We start from the raw sequence: 27,432 nt of genomic DNA, 5'->3' as shown, positions 1-27,432 counted from the left end.
ATCCAGTAAATCATCCATGTTTTTAAAAGAACATTTTGGAAGTTCAGTAAAGACCTGGAGAGCTTGAGGACTAGCTACTGCAGGCATTGATGAAGCAGTATAAAATTTAAGGCCAAATGTAAATTGAACAGATGTCAAAGGATGAAGTCTTAAATGTGGAAACTTGAATTGGTAAACATGTAATGAGTGAACAAAACTGGGTGTGAATCACAATATGAAGTGAGTTCCAGTTTAAGGGTAACTATTAAATTACTTTTCCTTGACTAGAGGTGGAATATGTCCATACTTGAAGCACTTTAAATGTAGTTGACTGGTTTTGAATTGGAATGTCTTAAACAATGACATGCCCCTTGTGGCATTAAGACAGTGAACTTCAAACTTGCACAGAAATGCAAACCCTTTGGATTAAATGTATTCAAGTCTTCAGAAGCAGCTATCATAATGAATAATCTGGAGTAAATGTTAGCTTTTTGAAAGAAAACTCCTATGCACACAACTTTACTTTTGACTAAGATTTAGAATTGACTTAACCTGTATGTTTAGACTGGAAGGAAACCCATCCATACATGGAGAGAAGATGCAAACTCCACAGTCACCCAAGGCTGGAAGGCAACTGCGCTAACTTCCGAGCCACCCCGACTTGCATGAGCAGTGTTTTAATCTTGTTGGATTCCCAAATCAAGTTAAGATTTTAAATCCACCTGCTCAGATCATGTTGAGACATTACTAGTGCAGTGGGTCTTGAAACATGGTGCAGAGGAAGGGACACTAATGTACTGTGAACCCATTGTTCTACACCCCCTTGTATCATGAGTCCTAGTCACTTAGCTGTGTCAGATCACCACAGAAGTCAGTGAATCAAATAAACCACTACATTGACAAAGGTACACTGATACCAGTCAACCTGCTCACTTACACCTGAACATATTCTTACAAACTAAGCTTGCAACAGCCTCATGGGAATGTACCAAATCCAACATTCTGGCCAATGTTGGAGTCTTCAAACCAATTGTGGAAATGACTCCCAATACGAGGAAAAGATCAGATGTGATGGCAAAGTGGTATGTAGTTGGATGGAATTAGGCCTGCATGTCCTTAATGTTAATTCTGGACCCCTTGATGTTTCATAACAGCATGTCAAACATGTTGACTTCCTTGGGCAGGCAGTGTGGTAGACAACTACTTGTGGCTCATGCCAATTGTGGCAAATGTCATGGAATAATACATTAATTCAATGGTATTGCTAGAAGTGATGCTGTATAAACAATTATTCCTTCCAAGAGACCTGTGACCAGTCTATAATAACCAATACCCTTCCTCATTTCAGGATGTTGAAGGATGAATGTTAAGTTTTAAAAATGTACAGACTGTATTCTTTCACAGTTTCAATCTCCTCAGACAAGGTGCTTTACCACTAGTCTTTATGACCTCCATTGGGCCAGATTGATACTTGAAGAATCAGTACTATCATTTGACTATGTTGAATGTATTTTTGGACAAAACAAGACTACACACAATTGGAAGTTCCACTTAGTGGAATTCAGAAGTTTCACAAGTTTAATCCAGGTAGAATGGGAAGAAAATAGAATGGTAAGCCACACTATTAGCTTACTGCACAATTTTCTTCCACAGCACTTAGCTGAATAATGTATCTGCTTGACTATGGATAGGTGTTATGACAATACACATTCTTAAGTTAGAAATTACTCTACTCTGGCAAACTGCAACAACTTCCTAAACCCACCTGTGGCAGAGATCCTCCTAGAATTGTCTGTTGCAAATGTTGTGACCATGATTGGAGACCATTTCTATCCGCCTCCAACTTTTAGGCCTAATCTACTTTAGGACTGTTGCGAAGAAAGGTCACTGAACCCAAAACATTGTCTGATTTCTCTCCACAGATGCTGCCAGACCTGCTGAGACTTTCCAGCAAATTGTGTTGTTTTCATTTTGGTACTATTTCCACTATTGACAAAAGTATCTTGGTTAGCGACCATTTCAGTTCACAAAATAAGATATGCCCACAACAGAATTTATTTTCTATTTTTTACTTTACCAGAACTGCCATTCTGCCCAGCAGCTAGCTGGCATAACTCCTGTTTAACAAACCCCACTTTTCTGGAACACTGCATGCTAAAGTAAGATTTGACTACTAGAAACCTGACTAGTTATGAGTTTATATTGTGATTATTACCAGGCTATTGATTGTGAAACATCATAGTTGAACCTTTTTTTTTTCGTCGCAAATTATTTTCCACCAGATGTGACTGCACGGTGATTGATTTACCTGCTCTAGGAACACCATTCCACCTTAACTGACTTAAGAGAATATAGAAGAGATTCTAACTCAACTGAAGTGTTCCAGGTTTTATAATGTATAGTACCTACCTACTTTTAAGCATTAACAAAATTTTGATATCTGTTTTGAAGGTTATTTTGGTGCCTGTTTTCCTCTTCTCACTTCCAGTTGCTACAAGGAAATCCATCTCCAGTCCGTTGCCCTGAATTTCTGAATTGCTTCCAAATGTGTCAAGCAACGCTTGTGCCTGCATTAGGTGCAGGGCTTTTTGCTAGTAAAACAAACAAACTAGTTGTTCTCAGGCCTCCTGCGTATTGCCACTTCTGGCAACCGGATTGCAAATGCTGAAGCACATGATGAAAATTGAAAAGGAAGACTTTTTGCTGGTAGGTCAAAAGGCCTTGAAGTTATTGGTTCTGGCTGCAAGATACTTTGCAGTGATGTAAATTTGAGTTCTGAAAATGTTATGCCTTGCTGTGTAAAAGGTCAAGACTTTGAAATTCATTTGAGATGGTGTGGCAAAATGGACAGCTACCCATTCTATACATTGCCTGATATTTAGTTCCATTGCCATCCGTGGAATTAAATAAGCTTTTTACACTTGCATATTGGTTAATAAGAGGTATTTATAGCTAAAATGAAATGTTCCTGTTGTAGTAGATCAATTGAATACAAGTATTATTGTAGATAGATATGTGGAGGGAAAAATCCATTGGAGTCTAAAATGATAAGCAGGATGCAGTATTTTATGTGGATAAAACAGCAGGTGAATTTGTAAAACCTACCTGTATTAGGTTTTTCCATGCAATTAGTATTACAGTAAAACTACAGGTGCATGGGATAAATTCTTTCCTGCCCTTAAAGAACATAATTTAAAACAAATAACAACTTGAATACTTGCTTTCAAATCAAGTTTTGCAATAAAAATACAACTTTTCTCATTCAAATAACAGCTTATCTTCCGATTGAAAATTCTTACACTCACCACATCTTTAGACTGAGACTTGCTGAGCTTGGAACATATTTTTCATTTTCTATTGCTTTATGAATAGTTTTCTGCAGTGACCAAGCAATAGGAACCACAATGATTGGTTTCAGCACAAAAATAGGAAAGACCGCATCTGAAGACCCCAAAACTGCATTTTACCTGTTACGTATAGTATTTGCATGGAGGAAATAAACTTGCAAAACTAGGTCACTATAACCGTTCGTACACAGAACAATTTTAGTCAACTTATTGTAAAATGCAAGGTAAAATACAAATGTGTAGAAATTTGGCATCAGTCAATCAGGTGACGTATTTTTTCGTTCACTTCCATTTCTTTAGTTAGCAGGTCATTGCTGTGCTTTTTGAAAGCTTCAAATTCCTATTAAAAGAAATTTTAGTAAATACCTTTTTTTGAGAAATTAGTGCTATTTGCATTGATTACAATAAAATCATGAATGATTTGCAGTATGTAACTGTAGATTAAATATTTCTTAATTTTTTTACATCCACACCAACATTCCAGAATTTGTGGAGTGACAAGGTGCAGGATTCCCATCTCCAACTAAAACCCTGTTCTTAGTGATTTTTGAGACTGCAATTATTACATTACATGTAGCCTTAATTTACACTCTCACTCCCCTGTTTTTTAATGTTACACAGCATTTAGACTTTAACAAATCAGAATGTGGATATTGTATTGTGCAATTTGCTTTTAGGCTTGACATAAACCTCTCGATTATGCATCTGTGTTAGATAGGGTTAAAAGTAGGTGTCTTCCCCTAGGCTGGGGGATTTCAAGACTATAGGGCATATTTTTAAAGGTGCAAGGAGAGAAATTTTTAAAAAAAGACATGAGGGCAGTTTTTTCACGGGGTGGATAACATATAGAATGAAAGTCCTGAGGATCATCTAAGACACAAGTACATGAATAGGAAACTTTGAGGGATATAGGCCAAGAGCAGGCACATGGGAGTAGTTTAGTATGGGATCATGGACCAAAGGGTTTGTTTCTGTGATAATGACTATGATTTACGTTAGTAAAATATCTACGGGATGAGTCAGGACTATCCTGCAAATCTCTTGCGGAAGGCTTTCCTACATAAGCACACAGGGAATAGCTGAATGGATAGAATATTATAAGAGCTGTTCAGGGAAGTTTTACTGCAAGAAGTGATTGAGGAGTTTGGTAAAGAATGGAGAGGAGGTGCTGTTCTTGTTAGCTCAATCTCCAGTGTTTGACTTCCAGTTTTAAGTAAAATAAGGAGAGTGGGTTAATCAATATCTGCTACTATTAGAAATTGAGCAGAATCTTCTTTCAGGTCTGAGTGATGTGGGCCCGAGCAAGATGTGTGGCAGAATTGGGTGACAAGTATGGTGAGGCTCATCTTGATGTTGAGATCAGCTTGCTTCATTTTTATAAATGCATTTTCACAAGCACTGTGGCAAGATTTGTCCTAGGCAGAGGCAAAATGCTGGATGAAGATTTTAACATGTTAACAAGGTGTTTAACTTATTGAAAAAGTTGTTAGTCTCCCTCATTAACTTGCTAATAAGCTAGACATCAAGGAAAGCAGAGCAAGCAGCTGGCAATTCAGGGCACTCTTGTTCTAACTGTCTGTGTTGGAAACCAGGAACCACCCTGGCTCATGGAATGAACTAACTCATGCTGTCTATTGTGCACTCCTGCTTCTCCTATCTGAACCACTTATTGGATGTTTCCACACTGGCAGATAACATTTGTAATGCTGCAGCAATTTACACTCTGCTCAGGGAGATGCATCCTGCCTGTGGTTCAGGCTGTTCGATCTCCAGGCTCTTCAATTTCTCTCCTGGCACACAGTTGCTGTAAGACTACCTGGACGCTCACAGAATCTGTACCTTTACGTTGTATTGTCTTTGCGTTTTTGTATTTTGGCCCCTTAGCCAAACATAATGGTAGCAGGACTGCTGTCCTCCTTAACAGAGACACAATGCAGGAAGTTTGTTCATAGGTGGCAGTATGCCTCAGTCATCAAGATCAAGCCTTTACTCTGGGTTTTGTGGCACAATCAGTCAAGGACACCCTCCATTACCTGTCCAGGCCCTGCTTGGGTCATCACATCCAGGATCTTCATCTCCTGGGGTAACCAGCTGAATGATGGACAGCACAAAAACAACCCACCAACCCCCCCCCAATAAAACACTTCTACCTAATTGTGGCTGTTTTTCCCATGGAATAAGAGGTATGTATTACAGGAGATGAAAGTGGGTGGCACCACTATTTAAATTTAGTACTAGTGCAGTGTCTTGACCAAGTCAGTAGGCAGTGCAGAGGGCATGCAGCTTAGTGATGTCAGGGGTTGGGGTGGGAGCAACTGGGTAAGATTTTGCAGGCAGTAGTTGTAGAGCATGATCCTTGGTGTAAGAGTAAGTGTTAGGTATTGGAGACAAGATGGTGGCACTTACCCTGGTGGATCGGAGAAGGAAATTTGATTTTCCTACAGAACTATACATTCCTCAGGATGACTGAGTGTTTTAACCAAGCTGGGAAACTCAGACCAGCTGCTATGGTCTGTTGTCATAGCCTCCACTACAAGTCTGCGGGAGGAGGAAATCTGCACTGGTGCTGTCCAATCAATAGGACCTCCAGGACATGTATACAAAAAAGCACGTCACATCCATCCTGGTCAATTATTGCCCCATCAATCTACTCTTGATCACTGGCAAAGTGATAGAAGAGGTAGTGAACAGTGCTATGAAGCAGTGCTTAGCAAGAACCTGCTCAATTATGCTCAATATGGATTCTACCAGAACCACTCCGCTTCTGACATCGTTTGAATCTTGTATTCTTGTTTGGACTAAGAACTGAATTCTAAAGGTGAGGTGTGTGTCTTTTGACTGCATTTGATTGATGGTGACATCAAGAAGTCCTAACAAAATGAGTCAATGGGAACAGGCAGAAAACTCTGTTGCCTTTTGAGTCAAACCTAACACAAAGGAAGATGGTTGTAGCTGTAGAAAATTAGTCATCTCAGCTCATGAACATCTCTCCAGAAACTCTTCAAGGTAGTGTCCTTGGCCCAAACATCTTCGGCTGCTTCACTAATGATCTATCTTCCATCCTTACTTCAGAAGTGGGAATGTTTCTGATGATTGCACAATGTTCAGCAACATTCATGTCAAGGTAAGTGCCAGGTAATGACCATCTCTAACAGAGAATCTAACCATTGCTCCTAGGCATATATTTACATTACCATTGCTGACTATCCCAATGTAAACATTCTGCGGTGGTCAGAGTTGTACAGTATGGAAACAGACCCATTAGTCCAACTCGTTCATGCTGACCACATATTCTACGTTAATCTAGTCGCATTTGGCCTGTGTCCCTCTAAACGTTTCCTATTCATCTATCCATCTTGATACTTTTTAAATATTGTAATTATACCCGCCTCTACCACTTCCTCTGGCAGCTCATTTCGTACATGCACCGCTCTATGGGGAAAAAGTTGCCCCTTGGGTCCCTTTTCACATCTTTCTTCTCACCTTAAATCAATGCTATCTAGTTTTGGACTCTCCTACCCTGGGGAAAAGTCCTTTACTAATCATCTTATTCAAGTAGCCATATAAACACTTTCCCTTCGACCAGGAGGTCAAAAGTTAGAGATCCTGTACAGTTACTGACCTCCAGACTCAACAAAACTTGTCCATCAAGGCACAAGTCAAAAGTGTAATGGAATCACCCTCACCCCAACTAGCCTGGATGAGTATAGCTCCAACAACACGTAAGCGATTTGACATCATTCAGGACAAAGTAGTCCGCTTGACTGGCAGCACATCCACATGCATCTACTCCCTCACCACCGAGACTGAGTAGTAGTAGTGTGTGGCATCTACAAGATGCACTACAGAATTTCACCAAGAATCTTCAGACAGTACCTTCCAAACCCACAGACACTTTCTTCTAGAAGGACAAAGGCAGCAGATACATGGGAACATCAACACTTGCAAAATCCATTCCAAACCAGAAGATAGATCGCTGTTCCTTCAGTTTAGTTGAGTCAAACTCCTGGAGTTCTCTCCCTAATGGTATCGTGGGTCTACTCACAGCATGCAGACTACAGCGATTCAAGAAGGCAACTTCTCGAGGGCAAATAAGTGCTCACCCAGCCAGCAATGCCCCCCAACCCATGAGTGACTAACGGGAAAAAAAAGCATTGTCACCTAAAACAGGAAAGGATGTGAAGATGATAAAACCAGGATGTAGATCAATATAGTGTAGAGCTGGATGAACACAGCAGGCCAAGCAGCATCAGAGGAGCAGGAAAGCTGATGTTTCAGGTCTGGACCCTTCTTCAGAAATGGGGGAGGGGAAGGGGATTCTGAAATAAATAGGGAGAGAGGGGGTGGCGGATAGAAGATGGATAAAGGAGAAGATAGGTGGAGAGGAGACAGACAGGTCAAGGAGGTGGGGATGGAGCCAGTAAAGGTGAGTGTAGGTGGGGAGTTTGGGAGGGGATAGGTCGGTCCAGGGAGGACGGACAGGTCAAGGAGGCGGGATGAGGCTAGTAGGTAGGAGATGGGCGTGGAGCTTGAGGTGGGAAGAGTGGATAGGTGGGAGGACAGGTCAGGGAGGCGGGTATGAGCTGGGCTGATTTTGGGATGCAGTCGGGGGAGGGGAGATTTTGAAAGTTGTGAAGTCCACATTGATACCATTGGGCTGCAGGGTTCCCAAGCGAAATATGAGATGCTGTTCCTGCAACCTTCGGGTGGCATCGTTGTGGCACTGCAGGAGGCCCAGGATGGACATGTCGTCCAAGGAGTGGGAGGGGGAGTTGAAATGGTTCGCGACTGGGAGGTGCAATTGTTTGGTGCAAACCGAGCGTAGGTGTTCCACAAAGCGGTCCCCAAGCCTCCACTTGGTTTCCCCAATGTAGAGGAGGCCACATCGGGAACAGCGGATACAGTATACCACATTAACAGATGTGCAGGTGAACATCTGTTTGACGTGGAAGGCATTCTTAGGGTCTGGGATGGGGGTGAGGGGGGAGATGTAGGGACAGGTGTAGCACTTCCTGCGGTTGCAAGGAAAAGTGCCAGGGGTGGTGGGCTGGTGGGGAGTGTGGAGCAGACAAGGGACTCACGGAGAGAGTGGTCCCTCCGGAAAGCAGATAAGGATGGGGAGGGAAAAATGTCTTTGGTAGTGGGGTCGGATTGCAGATGGCAGAAGTGTCGGAGGATGATGCATTGGATCCGGAGGTTGGTGGGGTGGTACGTGAGGACGAGGGGGATTCTGTTTTGGTTATTATTGCGGAGAGGGGGTGTGAGAGATGAGTTGCGGGAAATGCAAGAGACACGGTCGAGGGCGTTTTCGACCACCGTGGAAGGGATGTTGCGGTCCTTGAAAAACAAGGACATCTGGGATGTCCGGGAGTGGAATACCTCATCTCGGTAGGCTTGAAATGGATATCGGTTTCCAGGTGGATACGGCCAGTGTAGCTTTTGGATGGATACTATTGTCTCCTCTCACTCCTTGGTTGACATGTCCATCCTGGGCCTCCTGCAGTGCCACAACGATGCCACCCAAAGGTCAGGAACAGCATCTCATATTTCACTTGGGAACCCTGCAGCCCAATGGAATCAATGTGGACTTCACAAGTTTCAAAATCTCCCCTCCCCCGACTGCAAACTAAAACCAGCCCAACTCGTACCCGCCTCCCTAACCTGTCCTTCCACCTATCCACTCCTCCCACCTCAAGCCCCACCCCCATCTCCTACCTACTAGCCTCATCCCGCCTCCTTGACCTGTCCGTCCTCCCTGGACCGACCTATCCCCTCCCTAACTCCCCACCTACACTCACCTTTACTGGCTCCAACCACGCCTCCTTGACCTGTCTGTCTCCTCTCCACCTATCTTCTCCTTTATGCATCTTCTATTCGCCTTCCCCTCTCTCCCTATTTATTTCAGAATCCCCTTCCCCTCCCCTATTTCTGAAGAAGGGTCCGACCAGACCTGAAACGTCAGCTTTCCTGCTCCTCCGATGCTGCTTGGCCTGCTGTGTTCATCCAGCTCTACACCTTTTTGTCTCCGATTCTCCAGCATCGGCAGTTCCTACTATCTCTGTAGATCAATATAGATAGGGTGAGTTAGTGGGCAAAACTCTGCCAGATGGAGTAAAAATGGGAAAATGTTGAAGTTGTTACTTTGGCAGGAGGAATATTGTTAAATCAGTGCAGAGAAATCTGAATCACACAAAGTTAGTATGCAGGTTCAGTGAGTGATTGGGAAGGCTAATGGAATATTGAGAATATTTGAACATAAAAGTAAGGATGTTATTTGTGCAATTATATGAGGCATCAGTGACACCATATCTCGAATATTTTGTGCAATTTCAGTCTCCATACTTTAGGAAGGATGCTAATGCATTGGAAACAATTCAGAGAAGATTTGTCAGATTGATGCTTGCTTTCACAGGAGTTTGGAAGAATGACGGGGACTTGAAATTTAAGAGATCCCGAATAGGCTTGACAAGGTAGATATGGAAAAGATGTTTCTATTTGTGGATGAGCCCAGAACTAGGGGACGCTGTTTGAAAATTAGAGATCACCTTTTTAGGACAGATTAGGGAAACTGCTCTCTTTCAGAGGGTTGTACAACTTTGGAACTTTCGTCCTCACTAAGATTAAGGAGGTGGGGTCATTGAATATTTTTAAGGCAGCAGATAGATTCTTGTTAGGCAAGGGAATCCAAGATTATCAGCAGATAGATGGGAATTTAGGATATAAACAGATCACCTATGATCTTATTGAATGGTGGAGCAGGCTTGAAGGGCCAAATGGCCTACTTCTAGACTTATTTTGTATATTTGTATGTAAGTGGAATGTTGGTATATTTGAAGCAATGTACAAATGCTATTCTCTAACATAAAATACTTTCATATTAGAAAAGAAATGCACTTTTCTAAGTTTGAAAGACAGACACGTTTCTGATTAAAACAGTAGGTTGCTTACTCTAAGTGATTTGTTTGAGAGATACTTATCTCCATATTTGACAGGAAGTGTAACTCTTTCAAGAATAATGCACAATATGTGACGGTGCAAGTAACAAAAATAAGTTTGTTCAGATTTATAGCCAGAGTTTACTTTTACCCTTTCCAAGTCAGCATAAGCCTCTCGAGATTTTTGGTACTGTTGCTGTAACTCCTTGACTTTTACATTTGAATTTACCACTGCAGATTCATATTGAAACCTGAAATATAAAGCACTTGCTCAACGAAACGTGTCACAGAAATACAATTATTTTTGACCAAACAATTTGAAAGCGTTCTCATTCAAAGCAATGTTGTATTTTCATGGTCAAGAATCGGTTTACACACGTAACAATTGTATGATGGATGAGCAGTTCCTATTAAATTAGTTGCATGTCATTTTCTTTCTATGCCTAACAAATTTTAATTTTACTTTGATGGTAATATTTTTCTATTGTCTCCTAAATAATTAACAAGTTGTGTAGTAACCATGAAAAAGAATGAGAAAACCTCCCATGTCTATGCTCACTTTGCTGTAGAACCTGCATTCTTTTATGAGCTGACCTGGTAATGAGATTCAGGGAACGTACAGTCAGAAAATGATGTACTTTTATAGCAGCTGTGATTTAAATACTGTTGGTTGCACCCATAGTTTCTCATTTTGTATTAATTATGTTCAAAACAAATGGGAAGTATATTGAAATATAATAGCTTCACAACAAAATATTAATTTCATAAAAGCTTCAGTTGAGACATTGTTGGATCTCACAATAAATAGGTTTTCTTTCCAGATTTTTTTTGTGACTTACTCCATCCTTGCTTTTCTTGGTTGATCTCCATTAAAAAATAGTTGCAACTCCTTTTTTGTCTAAAGTTTGAAAATGAATTATTTAAGTTGACCTAAGTTGACAAGATGGAATGTGGGACAATCTCCTAAAGGATTTGGATGGATTGAAATCTTCCAGCATGAGGTACTGTCTCAATATGTTAAAACTCAACTATTCTACTAAGATGCATATGCTACTGTTTAAGAACTAATAAAATGCAAAAAAAAACTGCTAGAAATCGGAAATAAAAACCACTAAATGCTAGAAATGCTCAATATTTCAGACAGCATTTCTCGACAGGAAAATGGAGTTAATAAATCAGATTTCCCCAACCAACAAAGGACCAACCCATATTAGGCAGGCTTTAAAAATAGGAGGTGGGACTCAATTCAAGAACTTCTGCCCTTTCCTGAGAGACAGGCAGTTTGACAGTTTTTCTTTTGGCCACTTAATGGGATTATCACTTATTGAAGTAGATTTTGAATAACTTGTTTCTTGGCATTTTATGACTATTTAATAGGATAATGGTTTATTTTCAGATTAATATTTACAGACTGTTTATTTTGCTGGTTTCCATGTACTTCAAAAACATTTTATTATAAGGCTCAAGAGCTCTCTACATAGTGAGTACTAGATGAGTGGTCATGGGATAGGTAAGCAGGTATTGGGTCCATGGCAGCATATGGGTGGGTATTGAGGATTAGGATTATGGGTATAAGAGGGCTCTACCGGGGTGGGCATTAATGAAATAACAAGAAGATTTGATGAGCTTAGTATGGTTGATGTGTAGAAAGAGTGTCCCCTAGTGTTGGATAAATTCCCATAATATAGACCAGGTAGCAAAATTGAAAACTGAGTAAAGTGACAATAGCTACATGGATACAAAATTGGTTAAGGCACAGAAAACCGTAGTTATTTTGAATAGTTATTTCTCAAAAGAGAAGGAAGAGTGTAGTGGGTAGCACTAAGGAGTAAGTACTGGCACCTTGGAAACAAAACATTTACAGCACAGTTGAAGGTCTTTTGGCCCAAAGTATCTGCGCTGATTGAAAAACAGTGATTCAGCCAAACCCTAGTTTCCTGTTCTTAGTCCATAGCCCATAACTTACAGCACTTCACAGCATCTTGAAGTATTTTGAAAAGATCATGAAAACTTTCTGATCTCCTTTCCAATTAATCTACTAATTACTTCAAATCTTTTTAACTTTTCTTCTGAAGAAGAAAGATCCTTCCCATTCTATGTCCAAGATAATCATAATTGATTGGGAGGGTGTCTTTAAGAAAAAAATCAGTCTAGCACATTTTCTCAATCTTGTTGATATATATTCACTACATGGACATAGACATACAGTACTTCATATTAAACTCTGATTCAAAAACTTTGGAAATATAGTAACTTGACAGATAGGGTCAGACATGTTACACAATACAGCACATGAATAAGTCTTAAGGCCTACCAAGCCTGTGCTGATTCCTAATGCTTATTTAGACCCAATACGTATTGCCCATGCTTGGTTTCTCTTCCTCTGTTCGCCTCCCGTTCATGTGTCTATCAATATGTGCCTTAAACATTGCTAATGTGCCTACTTCTATCATCTCCACTAGCAGTGCGTTCCAGGCACCCATCATTCTCTGTGACAAATTTTCCTCGCTCTTGCCCCTTAAACCTTCCTGCTCTGACCTTGAACCTATCCCCTCTTGTAGTTGATCTTTCCACCTTGGGGGAAAAAGCCTCTGACTATTCACCCTATCGATTCTTCTCATAATTTTGTAGACCTTTATCAGGTCACCCCTCAGTCTTTCCCGTGGTAACAATCTGAGTTTATTCAAGCTCTTCTCATAACTAAAACTCTCCAGACCAGGCAACATCCTGGTAAACTTTCTCTGCACCCTCTCCAAAGCATCCACATCCTTCTGGTACTGTGGTGACCTGAACTGCATGCAGTATTCCAAATGTAGCCTAGCTAAAGTTTTATACAGCTGTAACATAAGTTGCTAACTTTTATATTTGATGCCCTGGCTGATGAAGGTAAGCATAATGTATGCCTTCTTGATCACTTCTTTTTTAGTTGCAGATAAATTTAAGTGGAAAGAATGAAGTGAGGCAATGTACATGAAATGTTACAGTTTGGAAAGCACACGAATAGAAAAACATGGGGATGTACACATATGTCACTTCAGTAGGACAAGTTGAGAAGCCTATTATAAGCTATTGTTTTTGCAGTCAATGCTGTAACAATGTTATGTTAGATTTCAATAAAACCCTGGTTCAACCTCAAGCTGAAGTATTGCACTCCATTCTGGACACCACAATTTAGGAAAGGTGTCAAAGCCTTAAGTGCCCAAGAGATTTACTGAGTTGTTCCGTGAGATGTTTTCAGTTATGTTGAAAGTTTGGAGAAAGTGAGATTGTTCTCTTCAAAGCCGAAAAGATGAAGGGAAGATATAGAATGTTCAAAATACAAATAGTTTTGATAAATAAGGTGAAACTGTTTATAATGGTAGAAGGATATGTAATCCAAGGACACAGATGCAAAGTAATCGAAAAATGAGCCAGAGATATCACAAGGGGAAGAAACACCATGTATTGACTTATGATATCAAAAGGACAGTGCTGGAAACAGGTTCAAGAATCCATTGCAAAGGGCAATTGCACAAATACTTGAAGGGCTATGAAAGAGAGTTGGCATACAACTATTTGAAGAGATCTTTGAGAGAGGCAGTGTAAACATGATGGGTTGAATGGCCCTTTTTCTATTTTGTAATACCCTGTAATTATAATCAATATTACCTTATCCACACTCCTGCCCAAAAGGACGTTAAGGATTACCCTCATTGTATAGATTAATAGTATTTCTTGCTGTGAAAAGTAACAGATATAGAAACGACAATCAAAAAACTGAAGCTGAGCGCTAATTTTTACTGGAAAAGGACAAGCCAGTGTTAGCTACTTTGGAGCCCTATAAAACAACATTATTTCATAATAAAAGGCTGTCAAAGGACAGATAGAAGGGGGCAGGGATACTTGGATGATATAGCGCCCGAATGATCCCGCTCACTAATGTAGTTATCTGAAGTATCATTAAGCTTGTATTATTTAATGCTTATAGATACATAATGTTAATTAATAAATGTCTGCATTTGCAAATACATACACAAGAAAACTGAAAATTATCGCAACCTGTAAACTTGTTAAGTTTCATAAAATTTCAGAAATTTTAATGTTAATCAATAGTAGGTCTTACAGTAAATTGTTTATTTTCCAGTTTCCTTACCGATCTTCTGCTTCCTGTCTTGCTTTTTCTGCTAATCTTAATTTCTCCTCCAGTTGCTGAACATTCTTTTCTTTGTCCTATGTTTCAGTAAGTTACAATAATACAGAAATCAGACTTCTAATAAGTAAAAGTTCCTTGATGTATTCACAGGTATCAGCAGATCCGCAAGAATCTCTTCTGAAATATACCAAAGTTCATACACTAAAACAAGAACATTTGAAATGTTGTTGCTTATCGTGAAGAAGTTTGAGAACAGCTGCCTATGTGAACAAAGCTACTCTTACTATGTGCATAGACAGGAATGCATCTCTGATGATTGAACTACAACAGCAATGCATCCCAACAAACAGGAGAAAAGAAAAGATAGAATGGGAATATCAAAAGAAATGCCTTTTGTGTTTGGAGAAGGAAAAAATAAAAAATAATTTGTGTGAAAGAATAAGGAAAGAGACTATCCTGGGTACCCAAATGACAAAGTTCTACAAAGAGAAAATTAATCATTCTTTTTGAAAGGTATGAATGCAAAAGCAAACTTGACCAGGAGAGCAGCAGAGGAATCCAAATAGTTTTGTTGAGGTAATATCAAGATGAGGGAGAATTGGAGGATCGAGTATGTTGCTGATTCAAAAACTTCTATCTTTGGGCATAGAAATGGCAATTGCAGAGGTTAATGGATCCATTGTATAAAAGGCTGCACCCTCTGACCAATCGCAATTTTACAGGACATTAAACAAATGGTAATGTTTTAAAAATGTAAACAATTTAAGCTTTGTTTCTTAGGAATATAAGGAATAAACTAGGAATTATTAATATATATTAGAAGCTACTTTTTCCGTAATTTAAATTGATATTCTCTTTTATATTCAAATTAACCTGTATTATTTTCCCTCGCTGCATGGAAAGTGTCAGAAGTTCTTCCTTCTCCTTGGACAGTTCATGCAATTTATGGTGAAGTTCTGTTTCTTCATGACATCTGTTTTCTTCAGCTTCTTTCTGCTTCAGTTCAGCCACTTAAAATAGCCCACATTTCCGATTTAGAAAGGTACAAATATCAATGTATCAAGTCACATTTTCACCTTGATATATGTTTGCAACTTCAAGTATGCTGTTTTATAACTAAGTAGTCCAAATGGAAAAGGTACAAAAATAAAAGGCCTGTTTTGGTCATAATCATGTTAAAATATTGTTCAATTCTACCTAAAACTATAATCAATAATCAACAATCAAAACTGTAAATCAATAAAATTATTTTAAGGTGGTGATTCAAAGTCCGAATAGTGCATGTGCATTGCCACTTACACAAAGCAGTCAAATGCTTCAAAATTAAGGAACTCTTAAAATGTAAATCCTGGTAAATATGAGTAAAGGTTGCATGAAAAGTTTATTTCTTGGTGATTTAAGTCATTTCTTAAATGTTAGTGTACATATTCCTAGTATCCTATTCCAATTGTTCAGATTTACTCTGATAAATTGAATTGCATATAATATAGTATTGCATATGTCTTTGAATACATACCATTGCATCGATCTTCTGATTCTTTCAGCTTTGCTCTTAATGATTGCACTTCATTCAGATAAAATTTCTCTGTGCTGGTTTTCTGCTCCAAGAACTCACTTTCTTTTCTCTGTAAATTCAGTGTTATGTCACTGAAATACAGGAACAACAAACATAATCAAATCATTAGTTTTTAGTGAATCACCCAAAAAAACATGACATCAATTAACAGTATGAGTGCAGCCAGAAGAAAACCATGTCAGGCATCCATCAACAGTTTGGATAACCCTGCATTTATGTATTGACAACAGCCTGACAATGATGGTAAATTGTTTCACATACCTGTGCTCCTTCAATAAAAAGGTTTGTTCCTACATTTCCTATTTTTTTATTTGTTGTCCTTAATTTATAAGTGTGCTCCTTGTGTTTAGATTCTCTTAATATTAAATGATTGTATTTGAATCCAATTTGTCCAAATCTATTGTAATTTTAAACAATTACATTCAATCCCATTTGCCTCTTTATAAATATAAAGATCATGGTAGGTAAACTTTCGCATACATCATTCCCCTAAGTTCTAGGGTCCCCTCAGTGGGAGGATACAATCCACACAATTAATCAAGAAGGCCAACAGGCCATATTGGAAAGGTAGGGACAGTTACCAAAGTAAGAGCTGGAATTTCATGAGGACTCTGGGGATAGGTGCAGAGGTGGGAAAACCAGCAAGTTGCTTGGGTAGGCATTTAGTAGCGTACCTGATAGTAACTGGACATTTGAGCATTCTTTTAAATCATGATCCACGCTGATACAATCTTTAAAATTAATGTTATAACAACAGATTACTTATTTATACTTAATTTCAGAATACGCTGTTAATAATTTATCATTCATATTGCTTACTTGCATTCCTGTTCGAGTGCCTTGCATTGCTTTAAACATTTTCCCAACTCATTAGAGAGCTTCAATATTTCATCATCTTTCTGACCCAGGGCTTTACAGAAAATACTTTCATTCTCTCTCTGGAGTTTTTCATTTTGCTTTCTGAGCTCCGTGTTCTGACTCTTATATTCATCCTTGAATTTGATAATTTCTTGGTGATTGAATGCCAGGTCCATGAATCGTGCTTCTAGCTGAGCTGACTGCTTGAGTTGGCTCTCTAATTGTTGCTTGAGATCCTTGTGCTGGTTCTCCAGCTCAGTATTAATTGTCTCCAAAGCTTGGCAACGCAATAAGAATTCATCTGCTCGATGCTTTAGGATGCAGATGAGTTGTGACTGTTCATCTATTCGAGATCGTAACAAGGCATTTTCTGTTTTGTCATCTTGAGAGAGTCCACGTAGTTTCTCTAAGGCAATTTGCACTGTATCAATTTCCTGAACAATATAAGATGTCCTGAATGTTTCACATTAAACATAATATTTTTAAAATGTTATATGTTGTCACAATAGCTCCAATGGTCACATGCTTCCTACCGCCAGCTAAAAAATTGTCATTTTAAAGAAGCATAAGTCTTAACGATTTTTGTAAATCTACAACAGTGTTCTTATGTATTTATTTTATTGAGATCTGCCTCTTAAAATTTTTTTCAACATAAAACATGGGTACTAAGTTATCCCCAAACAGTGTTTTTAAAGCAGTAACACTGTGCTATTTTCTGGGTCTGTAGATTGTTGGAGTGCAAAGATGGCCATTCATAAAGTGGTGTGCTCTTCCTGTCAGATGTGGGAGATTTGAAATTTTCCCTAATGTTCCTGACAATTATGTATGCAGGAAGTGTTTGGCTGTGAATCCTATTGGATCACATGGATTGGCTGGAGCAGCAGTTAGAGGCAATTGGGAATTTACAGGAGCCAGGGGTGTGATGAATGGCAGTTTCAGGAAAGTAGATAAACTGCAGATACAGTTGAGGAGATAGGATACCTCTAGGAAAGGTAGGCAGGTAGTGCAGGAGTCTCTTATGCCTATTCCCATTTCTAAAACAGCACAGTTGTTTGCAAACATAGGGGGTGATGGACTCTCAGGGGAATTTAGGATTGACAGCCAGGTTTCTGCTACCGAGACTGGCTCTACTGTAATAAGGGGTACATCAGGTTCCAAGCGATCAATTGTGATATGGGACTCTCTAGCCAGAGGCACAGACAGACAATCATGTGGCTGACAGTGAGACATCAGAATCATGTTGCCTCCCTGGTGCCAGGGTCAAGGATGTCTCAGGGTGCAGAATATCCTCAGAGGAGGAGGACAAGGTCATTGTACATGTTGGTACCAATGACACAGGAAGAGAAAAGGACGATTTTGACGAGAGAATATAGGAAATTGGGCAGGAGGTTAAAAAAGTAGGTCTTTGAGGATAGTAATATTTTGGACCCAGACAGATAGTTGAGAAAGGAGATAAGTCTGAGGCTGGCGCAGCTGAAAAAAGGAGCAAGTCAAAGAATCAAGGCAGGCAGGAGAAAGGCAGAGAACAAGGTAGGACTGATAAATTAAGCTGCATTTATTTAAACGCAAGAGACCTGACAGGTAAGGCAGAGGAACTCGGGGCAGGATTGGGAACATGGGACTAGGCTATCATAGCTTTTACAAAAATATGGCTGAGATGGACAGGACTGGCAATGAGATGTTCCAGGGTATAGTTCCCATACGAGTAGCATTTTTGGATTCGGATAACATTATGTTGTAATATGATATTTCAGGAGAGTACGTCCAGTGAAGTTAGTTGGGTGGAACTGATAAACAAAGAGATGATCACCTTACTTCCCACGCGCCCCCCCCCCACACACACACACACACACACAATATGCAGCAGGAAATTGAGAAGCAAACTTGTAAGGAGGTCTGTTATCTATTGTAATGGTAGGGTTTTATTTTTCTAACTGGCGTTGCCATAGTGTTAAGGGCTTATTTGGAGTGGAATTTAATTGTTTATTAGAAAATTTTCTTAATCAGTACATGGATGTACCTACTTGAAAAGGAGCAAAACTTGAGCTAATCTTGGGAAATAAGGCAGGGCAAGTGACTGTCAGTGGGGGATCACTTTGGGGCAGTGATCATACTATTTCAAAAGTAATAGAATTGTGAAAAATGATTGACCTGATGAAAAAGTTGAAGTTCTGAGGGGGGGGGGGGGGGGGGGGGGAGGCCAATTTTGATGGAATTAGGCAAAAACTTTCAAAAGCTGATTGGGAGCAGATATTCGCAGGTAAAGCCAGTTGGAAAGTGGGAAACCTTCAAAAATGAGATAATGAGAGTCCAGAGACTGTGTTCCTGTTAGTGTGAAGGGCAAGGCTGGTCAATGTAGGGAATGCTGGATGACTAGAGAAATTGAGGTTCTGGTCAAGGAAAAGGAAGCATTTCAAGTATAGACATCGGGGATCAAGTGAATCCCTGGAAGAGTTTATGGGCAGTAGGAGTACTTAAGAAGGAAATCAGGAGGTCAAAAAGGGGACACGAGGTAGCATTGGCAGATAGGGGCGAGGAGAATCCAAAGGGATTCTAAAAATACATTAAGGACAAGAGTAACTAGGGAAAGAATAGGGTCCTTAAAGATCAAGGCTGTCTATGTATAGAACCCCAGGAGAAGGGTGAGATACTAAAGAGTATTTTACTGTGGAGAAACATACGGAAACGAGAGAACTTGGGGAAATAAATAGTGAAAAGTGTCCATATTATAGAGGAGGTGGTGCTGGACATCTTAAAATGCGTAAAGGTGGATAAATCCCCAGGACCTGATCAGATGTACTCTAGAAATTTGTGGGAAACTCAAAGTGTTTGCTGGGCCCCTTGCTGTGTTTTTGCATCATCAATAGCAACAGGTGAGGTGCCAGAAGACTGGGGCTTGGCTAATGTAGTGCCATTATTTAAGAAAGGTGGTAAGGAAAAGCCAGGGAACTACAGACTGCTAAGCCTGATGTCAGTGGTGGGTAAATTGTTGGAGGGGATTCTGAGGATGTAAGTCTATTCGGAAAGGCAAGGACTGATTACAGATAGTCAGCATGGCTTTACGCATGGCAAATTATTTCTCAAACTTGATTGAGTTTTTTGAAGAGGTGACAAAGAAGATTGAAGGCAGAGCAGTAGACATTATCTATGTGGACTTCAGTAAGGCGTTTGACAGGGTTTCACATAGTAGACTGGTTAGCAAAGTTAGATCACATAGAATACAGGGAGAATTAGCCATTTGGATACAAAATTCTATCAAAGATCTGAGATGGAGGATGATGGTGGAGGGTTACTTTTGGACTGGAGGCCTGTGACCACCAGTGTACTGCAAGGATCAATACTGGGTCCACTGGTTTTTGTCATCTATATAAACGATTTAGATGCGAATATAGGAGGTACAGTTAGTAAGTTTGAAGATGATACCAAAATTGGTGGTGTAGTGGACAGTGAAGGTTACCTCCAGAGTACAATGGGACCTTGATCACATGGGTATATAGACTGAGGCGTGATAGATGGAGTTTAGATAAATGTAAGGTGCTGCATTTTGGCAGGGCAAATCAGGGCAGGATTTATACTCTTAATGGTAAGGTCCTGGGGAGTGTTGCTGAACAAAGAGACCTTGAAGTGCAGATTCATAGTTTCTTTCTGCTGAGTTGCAGGTAGACAGGGTAGTGAAGATGTTTAGTACACTTGTCTTTATCGGTCACTGCATTGAGAATAGGAGTTAGGCAGTCATCTTGCAGCTGTGCAGGGCATTGGTTAGGCCACTTTTAGAATACTGCGTTCAATTCTGAGATAACACAGTGTGGAGCTGGAGGTACACAGCAGGCCAGGCAGCTTCAATTCTGGTCTCCCTGAAACTTCACCATTCAATAGGTTCACTCCATTCCATACAATCAAAAACATGATTGCACTGGAGAGGGTGCAGAGGGGATTCACGAGGATGTTGCCTGGGATGAGGAGAGACTGGATGGGCTGGGTTTGTTTTCTTTGGAGCAGAGAAGGCTGAGTTCGGATCTGATTGAGGTATGCAAAATTGAGAGACAGAATAGATCATGAGAATCTTTTCCCCATGGCAGATGTGTCTAAGACCAGTGGACCTAAGTTTAAGGGGAGGAGTAAGTGGGTAAGACGAGATCTCAGAAAACAATTTTCATCCAGAGGGTAGTAGATTTCATAGAAATGTGCTGCCTGAGAGGGTGGTAGAGGCAAGTACTCTTGCAATATTTAAGAAGCATCTGGATGACTACTTAAAATGCCAGGGCACAGTCCGCTATGGACCAAGTGCGGGTAAATGGGATTAGTGTGGTTTGGTGTTTGTCGGTCAGCATAGTCATAGAAACAGGCCGTTTGGCCCACTATGTTGTATAGCTCTATGACTCTAAAGGTTTGGTTACTAAATCCACTGATGACTCAAAGATAAGCAGGAAAATAAGATATGAAGAAGACATAAGGAGGCTACAAAGGGATATCGATTGGTTAAATGAGTGGGCAAAGATATAGCAAATCTAGTATAATGTGTTTTTAAAATAAAGTGAAATTATCCATTTTGGCAAGAAGAATAAAAAAAATTACTACAGAGCTCTGAGATGCAGAAGGTTTGGGTGTCCTAGCACACAAATTGCAAAGGATTTGTATTCAAGTACAACAAAAATTAGAAAAGCTAAATTTTTATCGTATTTTGCCAGGGAAATTATTTCAAAGTAAGGAGGTTATGCTTCAATATTGGCAATGGTGAGACTAAATCTAGAATACTGTGTACAGTACTGGGCTACTTATTTAAGAATGGATGTGAATACGTTGGAAAAAAGTTCGGTAAAGATCTATTAGACACATTCCTTGAATGGGTTTGCATATGAGGGAAAGTTGCACAGGCCATGCTTCTATCTGCTGGAGTTTAGAAGAATGAGAGGCAACTTCATTGAAACATAAGATCTTGGTCTCGTTAGGGTGTATGTGGAAATAATCTTTGCTCTTGTGGGACAATCTTGAACAATGGGGAAGCTTGAGGGACCGAGTGGACTACTACTGTTCCTAATTTGTATGTTTGTATGTAAATATAAGTTGCTGTTATTGTTCAAATCTTTACATAAGTGTCAGGAGACACACTGAGCCTTAAAGATGAAGGACAGCTTGGGGAAAAACTTGTGTTTAAAAGATTTTATGCATTTTATGTGACAAGAAATCCTGCATGAAACCATCTTAAAATGTTTTAATTCTGACTGAGAGCCTATGTGGCCAGATTATGGAAAGTGTACCATTGTGTCTTGAAGCAGTGAGTGATTTGGAAATTGCTCCGCTGCTACTGAACCTAAAGACATCAGATACTGTGAAATCTGAAACCCAGCTCTGCAGTTATTTTGTGAACTTGGTTAACTTTGGGCAGCATGGTGGTTTAGTGTTAGCACTACTACCTCACAGCGCCAGGGACCCAGGTTCGATTCCACCCTCAGGTGACTTATGTCTGTGTGGAGTTTGCACATTCTCCCTGTGTCTTTGTGGGTTTCCTCCCACAGTTAAAAGATGTGCAGGCTAGGTAGATTGGCCATGCTAAATTGCCTGTAGTGTCCAGGGATGTTGAGGTTAGACATGAGGAAATGCAGGGGTAGGAGAATGAGTCAGGGTGGGATGCTCTTTGCGGGGGGCAGTGTCGACTTGTTGGGCCAAATGGCCTGTTTCCACACTCGAGGGATTCTATGATCTTAGACGAACTTCACTATGATTTGTCAGCTGCCCTTAAGTCAGTCAGGGCCATGTTCCCCAAATCCATTGTAATGAAAAAAAGAATAGTCATTTAATATATCAGGCTGACCCAAAGCACTTTCTAGGTGAAGTACCTTTTTGAAAGGTAGATATTGTTGAAATGTAGGAGAGGTGGCAACACATATACGCACAGCTACATCCCACAAGCAGCAAAAACCAGTGATTAACTCATCGCTTTTGACATTATTTAAGGAACCAACGTTAGCAAAGACAACTGTAGAACAACATGACGCAAAATGCTGGATATCTAAAATAAAAGCAGAAAATACTCATAAGGTCTGACAGCATATGTGGCCCTTGACCTGAAATAAACTCGTGCCTTTCTCCACGGATACTATCAGCCCTGCTGAGCTTTTCCAGGACGTCTCTTCCCCTTCTTCAATCGTGCCCTGAGATGGTTGATGCCCGCCCGACGGCAGACGCATCATCACCTGAACCGGCAGGAGAGGCCCTTCCCCTTCCCCACGACCCTGCAGCATCCCTGCAGTGGCTCGTGTTTCTCATCTGCTACGAACGTGGTCACTCGGCTCTTTAGCCTGACCGGGACTGCGGTCCGCCTGCCATCCCGGTGTCCCGGCCGTCCATCCCAACCCCTCACCTTTTTGCTGTCCTCCACCAACCGACTGAAGTCCCGGGCTGCTTTCTGCCGCTCCATGGCTCCCCCTTACCTTCAGCCGCTGGTTGCCCGCAGCAACCGACACGCGGTGGACGGCGGCTCGGCTGGTCCTCACAGCTCGCGGAGCTCGGAATTGCGATACGGCGAGCGATCGACTTCCTCCAACAACAACAGCATCAGGGGCGACTTTCCAGCTTCCTCCAGGCTGATCGAACCCTTAATAATACCCGTAATATGCCTTCGAGGCTCTTTCAGTCAGTTGTTGCTATTTCAGATGGAGAGTTTGTTTTATATACCCAGGGCTCTGTTATAGCGTCTTACAGGATTACCAGTTCAGAACCAGTGTATGTCACTCGTGCACCTCAGTTGGAAGAAGTGAACATGCGGAAGGTCAGAGAGGATGAGCACTCTTAATTATCAATCGCATCAACTGTCCGAACACACTAAAAGTGTTTCTAGAGTGTCTGTTTTATGCCAACACAACACATTGTGTTCAGGCGCTGATTCTTCTTTGGCCAAAGGTAGCCTCAAGACAACGCGCCTTTGCTGCTCTTAACGGAACCATCCGCTAGTAAACTTTACTACTACATATATGTGAAACCACCAAAGTTGATTGGAGCAAAGCTCTTGATGACCTTATCATCGATTTGTAAATATCAACTTCTCAAAACTCTATTTTTCCAAAGTTTAACAAAGTTTATCAGGTTCCCCATTTATTCCATGATTGTCATCATTCCATCCTCACTGATCTATGATTTAATGTGAATATCTGACGTACTTGCTTAGAAATACCAGGACAATAATTGCGTAGACAAACAACATTATGTAGACATACGACTCACAAAAAGATCATTCAGCCCAATCCCTCGATATGCTGATACTTATGTAGAATACCCTCTGCTATAATGATGTGCTGGTCATTCCAACCATACATTCCTTCACTTTGCTTTCATCTTGCCTAGCATCAAATGTTTCAGTAGGAAGGTGCACAAGACAACCTATTTGCAATTCCCACCAGTCATCATTTCTGTCTTCACAGTGCCAGTGGAGATCACCATAATGCATGGGTGTAAAGAGGTTCGATGCCATAAATATTATTTATTCAGTATATGTTTCTGCTTTAATATGGGAAGGTTGTGAATATTATACTAAAAGAGAGAAGAATCTAGTAGTTGGTTGCTATTAAAGAACGTGTTCTAAAATGATTCATGTTACTGAAAGTTGGTAGGATGGATTGCATCCTAAATTGCTGAAAGAAGCAAAAGTAGAAATAGTCGAAGCATTGGTGCAATCTTAAAAGGAAGGAAAGGAGTACTGTCTGCAGTTCTGGTCACTGCAGTATAGGAAGTGTTTGCACTTTGGGGATGCAGAGGAGATCCATCAGAATGTTGCCAAGGATACAGCAATTTATCAATGAAGAGAGGCTGGATAAGCTCAGGTTATTTTCTATCGAGCAGAAAAGGCTGAGAGAGGGCCTGATTGAGGTGTGTAAGATTAGAAGAGGTTTGGCAGGGTGAGTTGAAAGCAGCTGCTTCCCCCTGGTTAAAGGATCAAGAATAAGGGAGCATAATTTTAAAGTGAAAGGTGGTGGATTTAGAGGGAACTGAAAAAAAAGAAGTGTTTGGGAGGATTTCTCCGTTGATTGTGGTGGAGGGATGGATTGGAACTTAACGTGGGACAGGTTAGTAAAGATTTGAGTCTTGTTGAGGTTGAGAACAATTCTTCTTCAGTATGCTTCTGCAAAGACATAAATTGAGGCTTGAATATTCTATTGCGAGAGCACAGAGGTGACGTTGTCATCTGCGTACTGAAGTTCCACAAGCAAGATCAGTGTTTGTATTTCAACTGGTTGATGTTCAGAAGTTTCCCATCCATCCCAAATATCTTCTATTTCTGAGAATGCAATGGTCACGCTACTGGAAAGCTTGTTCTTGACAAGATGAAGAATGGTGACAATGAAGATGGCGCAAAAGATGGGGTAATGACACAATCCTGCTTGACCTCTTAATGGGTTCTGTCATATTACTGTTAGTGCGGATCATTGACCACATCTTATCGTGGAAGAGATGGAAAATGTTCATGAATTTCTCTGGACAGCTGGCCTTTGACAGTGTCTTCTATAGTACTTCCAGACTGATCTGAGTCAAATACCTTGGTCAGATTGGTGAAGTTCATGAAGAGTAGTTGGTGTTGTTCCTGGCATTTCTCTTGAAGTTGCCGAGCAGTGAAATCATGTTCATAGTTCCATGTTTGACACCACACTGGCTTTCAGGAAGGATTTCCTGCGAGACTTGAGGAAGGGATCAGTGAGGATTTGGGCAATGAACTTCCCATCATTAGAGTCAATTGAGAAATCCTCCAAAACATGAGATAATTCCCCTACTTGGGAAGCCACCTCTCATCAAAGGTGATGCAGAAATTCAGCCTCTCATTCAATCTGCAAATGCTGCCTTGAACGCCTAAGGATAAGCATCTTCAACAATCCATGCTGATCCCAAGTTTCTTGTATACAAGGCAGTCATTTTTCTGACTCTTTTATATGGCTCTTGTACTTGGACTATGTATAGACACCACCTCAAAGCTCTTGAGAATTACCATCAACCCTGTTTGAGATGGATTCTCAGATCAGCTGGAAAGATAGGCATTGTAACATCGGTGTCCTTGAAGCAGCCAATAGCACGAGCGTCGAGACCATGATCATCCAAAACCAACTCCACTGGGCCAGCTATATGCTTTAGATGCCTGACTTCAATTGCCAAAGCAAATCATCTTCACTATTTCAAGGAAGATACTTGAACAAGTGAAGGACAAAGGAAGCATTTCAGAAACTCCCTGAAGACTTCCCTCAATGCAACATAGATGTCATTATGTGAGAGACACTTTGTTCAGGAGAAACCTTCTTGGAGGAAGCTTCTGTATGAAGGGACACTATTCTTGCTAATGGGTGTTCTCAAAACATTAGTACAGAAAAGGAACCAAGGAAAGGAATGCCAGCAATTTCAAGGCCAAGGACTAAATCCCTCTTGCAGAAACACCTACTAAATGTGCAGTCAGATATACAGCTCTATGATTGGGCTCATCAGCCCAGCAAGGACCCATTGAACCCATGATAGTGACATGAAATTTCCTAGGTGGACAGTCACACTCGTTAGCGAGACATTTCTGATGACGACAAGTGGGATCTGGAATGCATTGCTTGGAAGGGTAGTTGAGGCAGGAAATCTCACAACCTGTAAAAAGTATTTAGATGAGCACTTTAAATATGACATTCAAGGCTATGGGCCAAATGCAGAAAAATGGGACTAGTGTAGACTTGATGACGAACGGGCCTCTTCTGTATTGTCTTATTCTATGGTATGATAAATATTGGGGCATAGGCCTGAGTGAGCAAAATAGCTTTTAGAATAAGAGTTTGTTGTTGTGATTAATTGACATATGTTTGCTTATGTTAGGTTGTTCACTGGTCTATATTTCCTGTATTTAATTGCTTAAGCCAGCAGGTAGAGCAAGAGAGCTTAAGTAACTGAAAACTTACAGAAAGTTCCGGAAAAATCCAGGTTCTGGCTGAGACCATCTGCGTATAGTAATCCTGTAAGTGCTGAGTCATTTGTAAAAACTGTGGATAAATCTATCATAGGTATTTTCTAATCAACCTATTCAGAAATGTTCTTGCATACCTCTGGAGCACATGGAACTTGATGCCATGCCTCCTGGCTCAGAGGTAGAGACACTACCGCTGCACCATAAATACCCTGATAAATCTGTATGCAGTGATTGTAACGAGGTCAGACAGCTGGACCTCATAGAATATGAGTTCCTTGATTGGGGTTATTAATCTGGTCCAGTCAGGGAACCCTGGCTGACATACAAAGGCTGAGTGTCAGAGATACTGACACACTGGTGCCTGACTCTGAATGAGGTAGTACTATCGTCAAGGACTGATCATGTATAAATAAGGCGTGACTTGGTGATGGGATACCAGCCTCTGTAGAGTTATTTCACTTGTTGCAGATTTTACCAGTGTCATCTCTGCATGCCTCTGAGTTAAATCAGATATTCAATTTCTAAAGCAAAAAGAGCAAACCAGCAAATACATAATATTCACATTGCACCCTTTGGATGTATTTAGATGAAAAAGCAGTGGCAGATAAGCAAGAGGTATGGCCCCACCTAAAGATTGTACAATACTCATCTTCCTGTTTTGTTCCATGCCAATTTTCTTCACA

General features: G+C 40.5%; 1 protein-coding gene across 2 annotated transcripts; it reads right to left on the bottom strand.

Annotated features, from left to right (window-relative positions):
* Positions 1 to 43: 43 nt before the first annotated feature.
* Positions 44 to 23,302, bottom strand: zgc:172182 (coiled-coil domain-containing protein 89). Of its 2 annotated transcripts, none has more exons than XM_048599465.1 (7): positions 23,189 to 23,302; positions 16,789 to 17,261; positions 15,910 to 16,040; positions 15,267 to 15,403; positions 14,394 to 14,470; positions 10,407 to 10,512; positions 44 to 3,666 (listed from the first exon to the last, which is right to left on the bottom strand). In XM_048599465.1, exons 1-7 carry the CDS (start codon positions 23,243 to 23,245, stop codon positions 3,580 to 3,582), a joined length of 1,068 nt encoding a protein of 355 aa, XP_048455422.1. In that variant the 5' UTR covers positions 23,246 to 23,302; the 3' UTR covers positions 44 to 3,579. The 2 variants fall into 2 exon arrangements, with proteins under 2 accessions (XP_048455422.1, XP_020382383.1); XM_020526794.2 differs by having other exon boundaries at positions 10,413 to 10,512.
* Positions 23,303 to 27,432: the final 4,130 nt, after the last annotated feature.

This window comes from Rhincodon typus, chromosome 7 (genome assembly GCF_021869965.1).
Source record: "Rhincodon typus isolate 14 chromosome 7, sRhiTyp1.1, whole genome shotgun sequence".
In the NCBI taxonomy this organism is placed as follows: domain Eukaryota; kingdom Metazoa; phylum Chordata; class Chondrichthyes; order Orectolobiformes; family Rhincodontidae; genus Rhincodon; species Rhincodon typus.
This window is presented reverse-complemented; position numbering and strand designations above follow the sequence as displayed.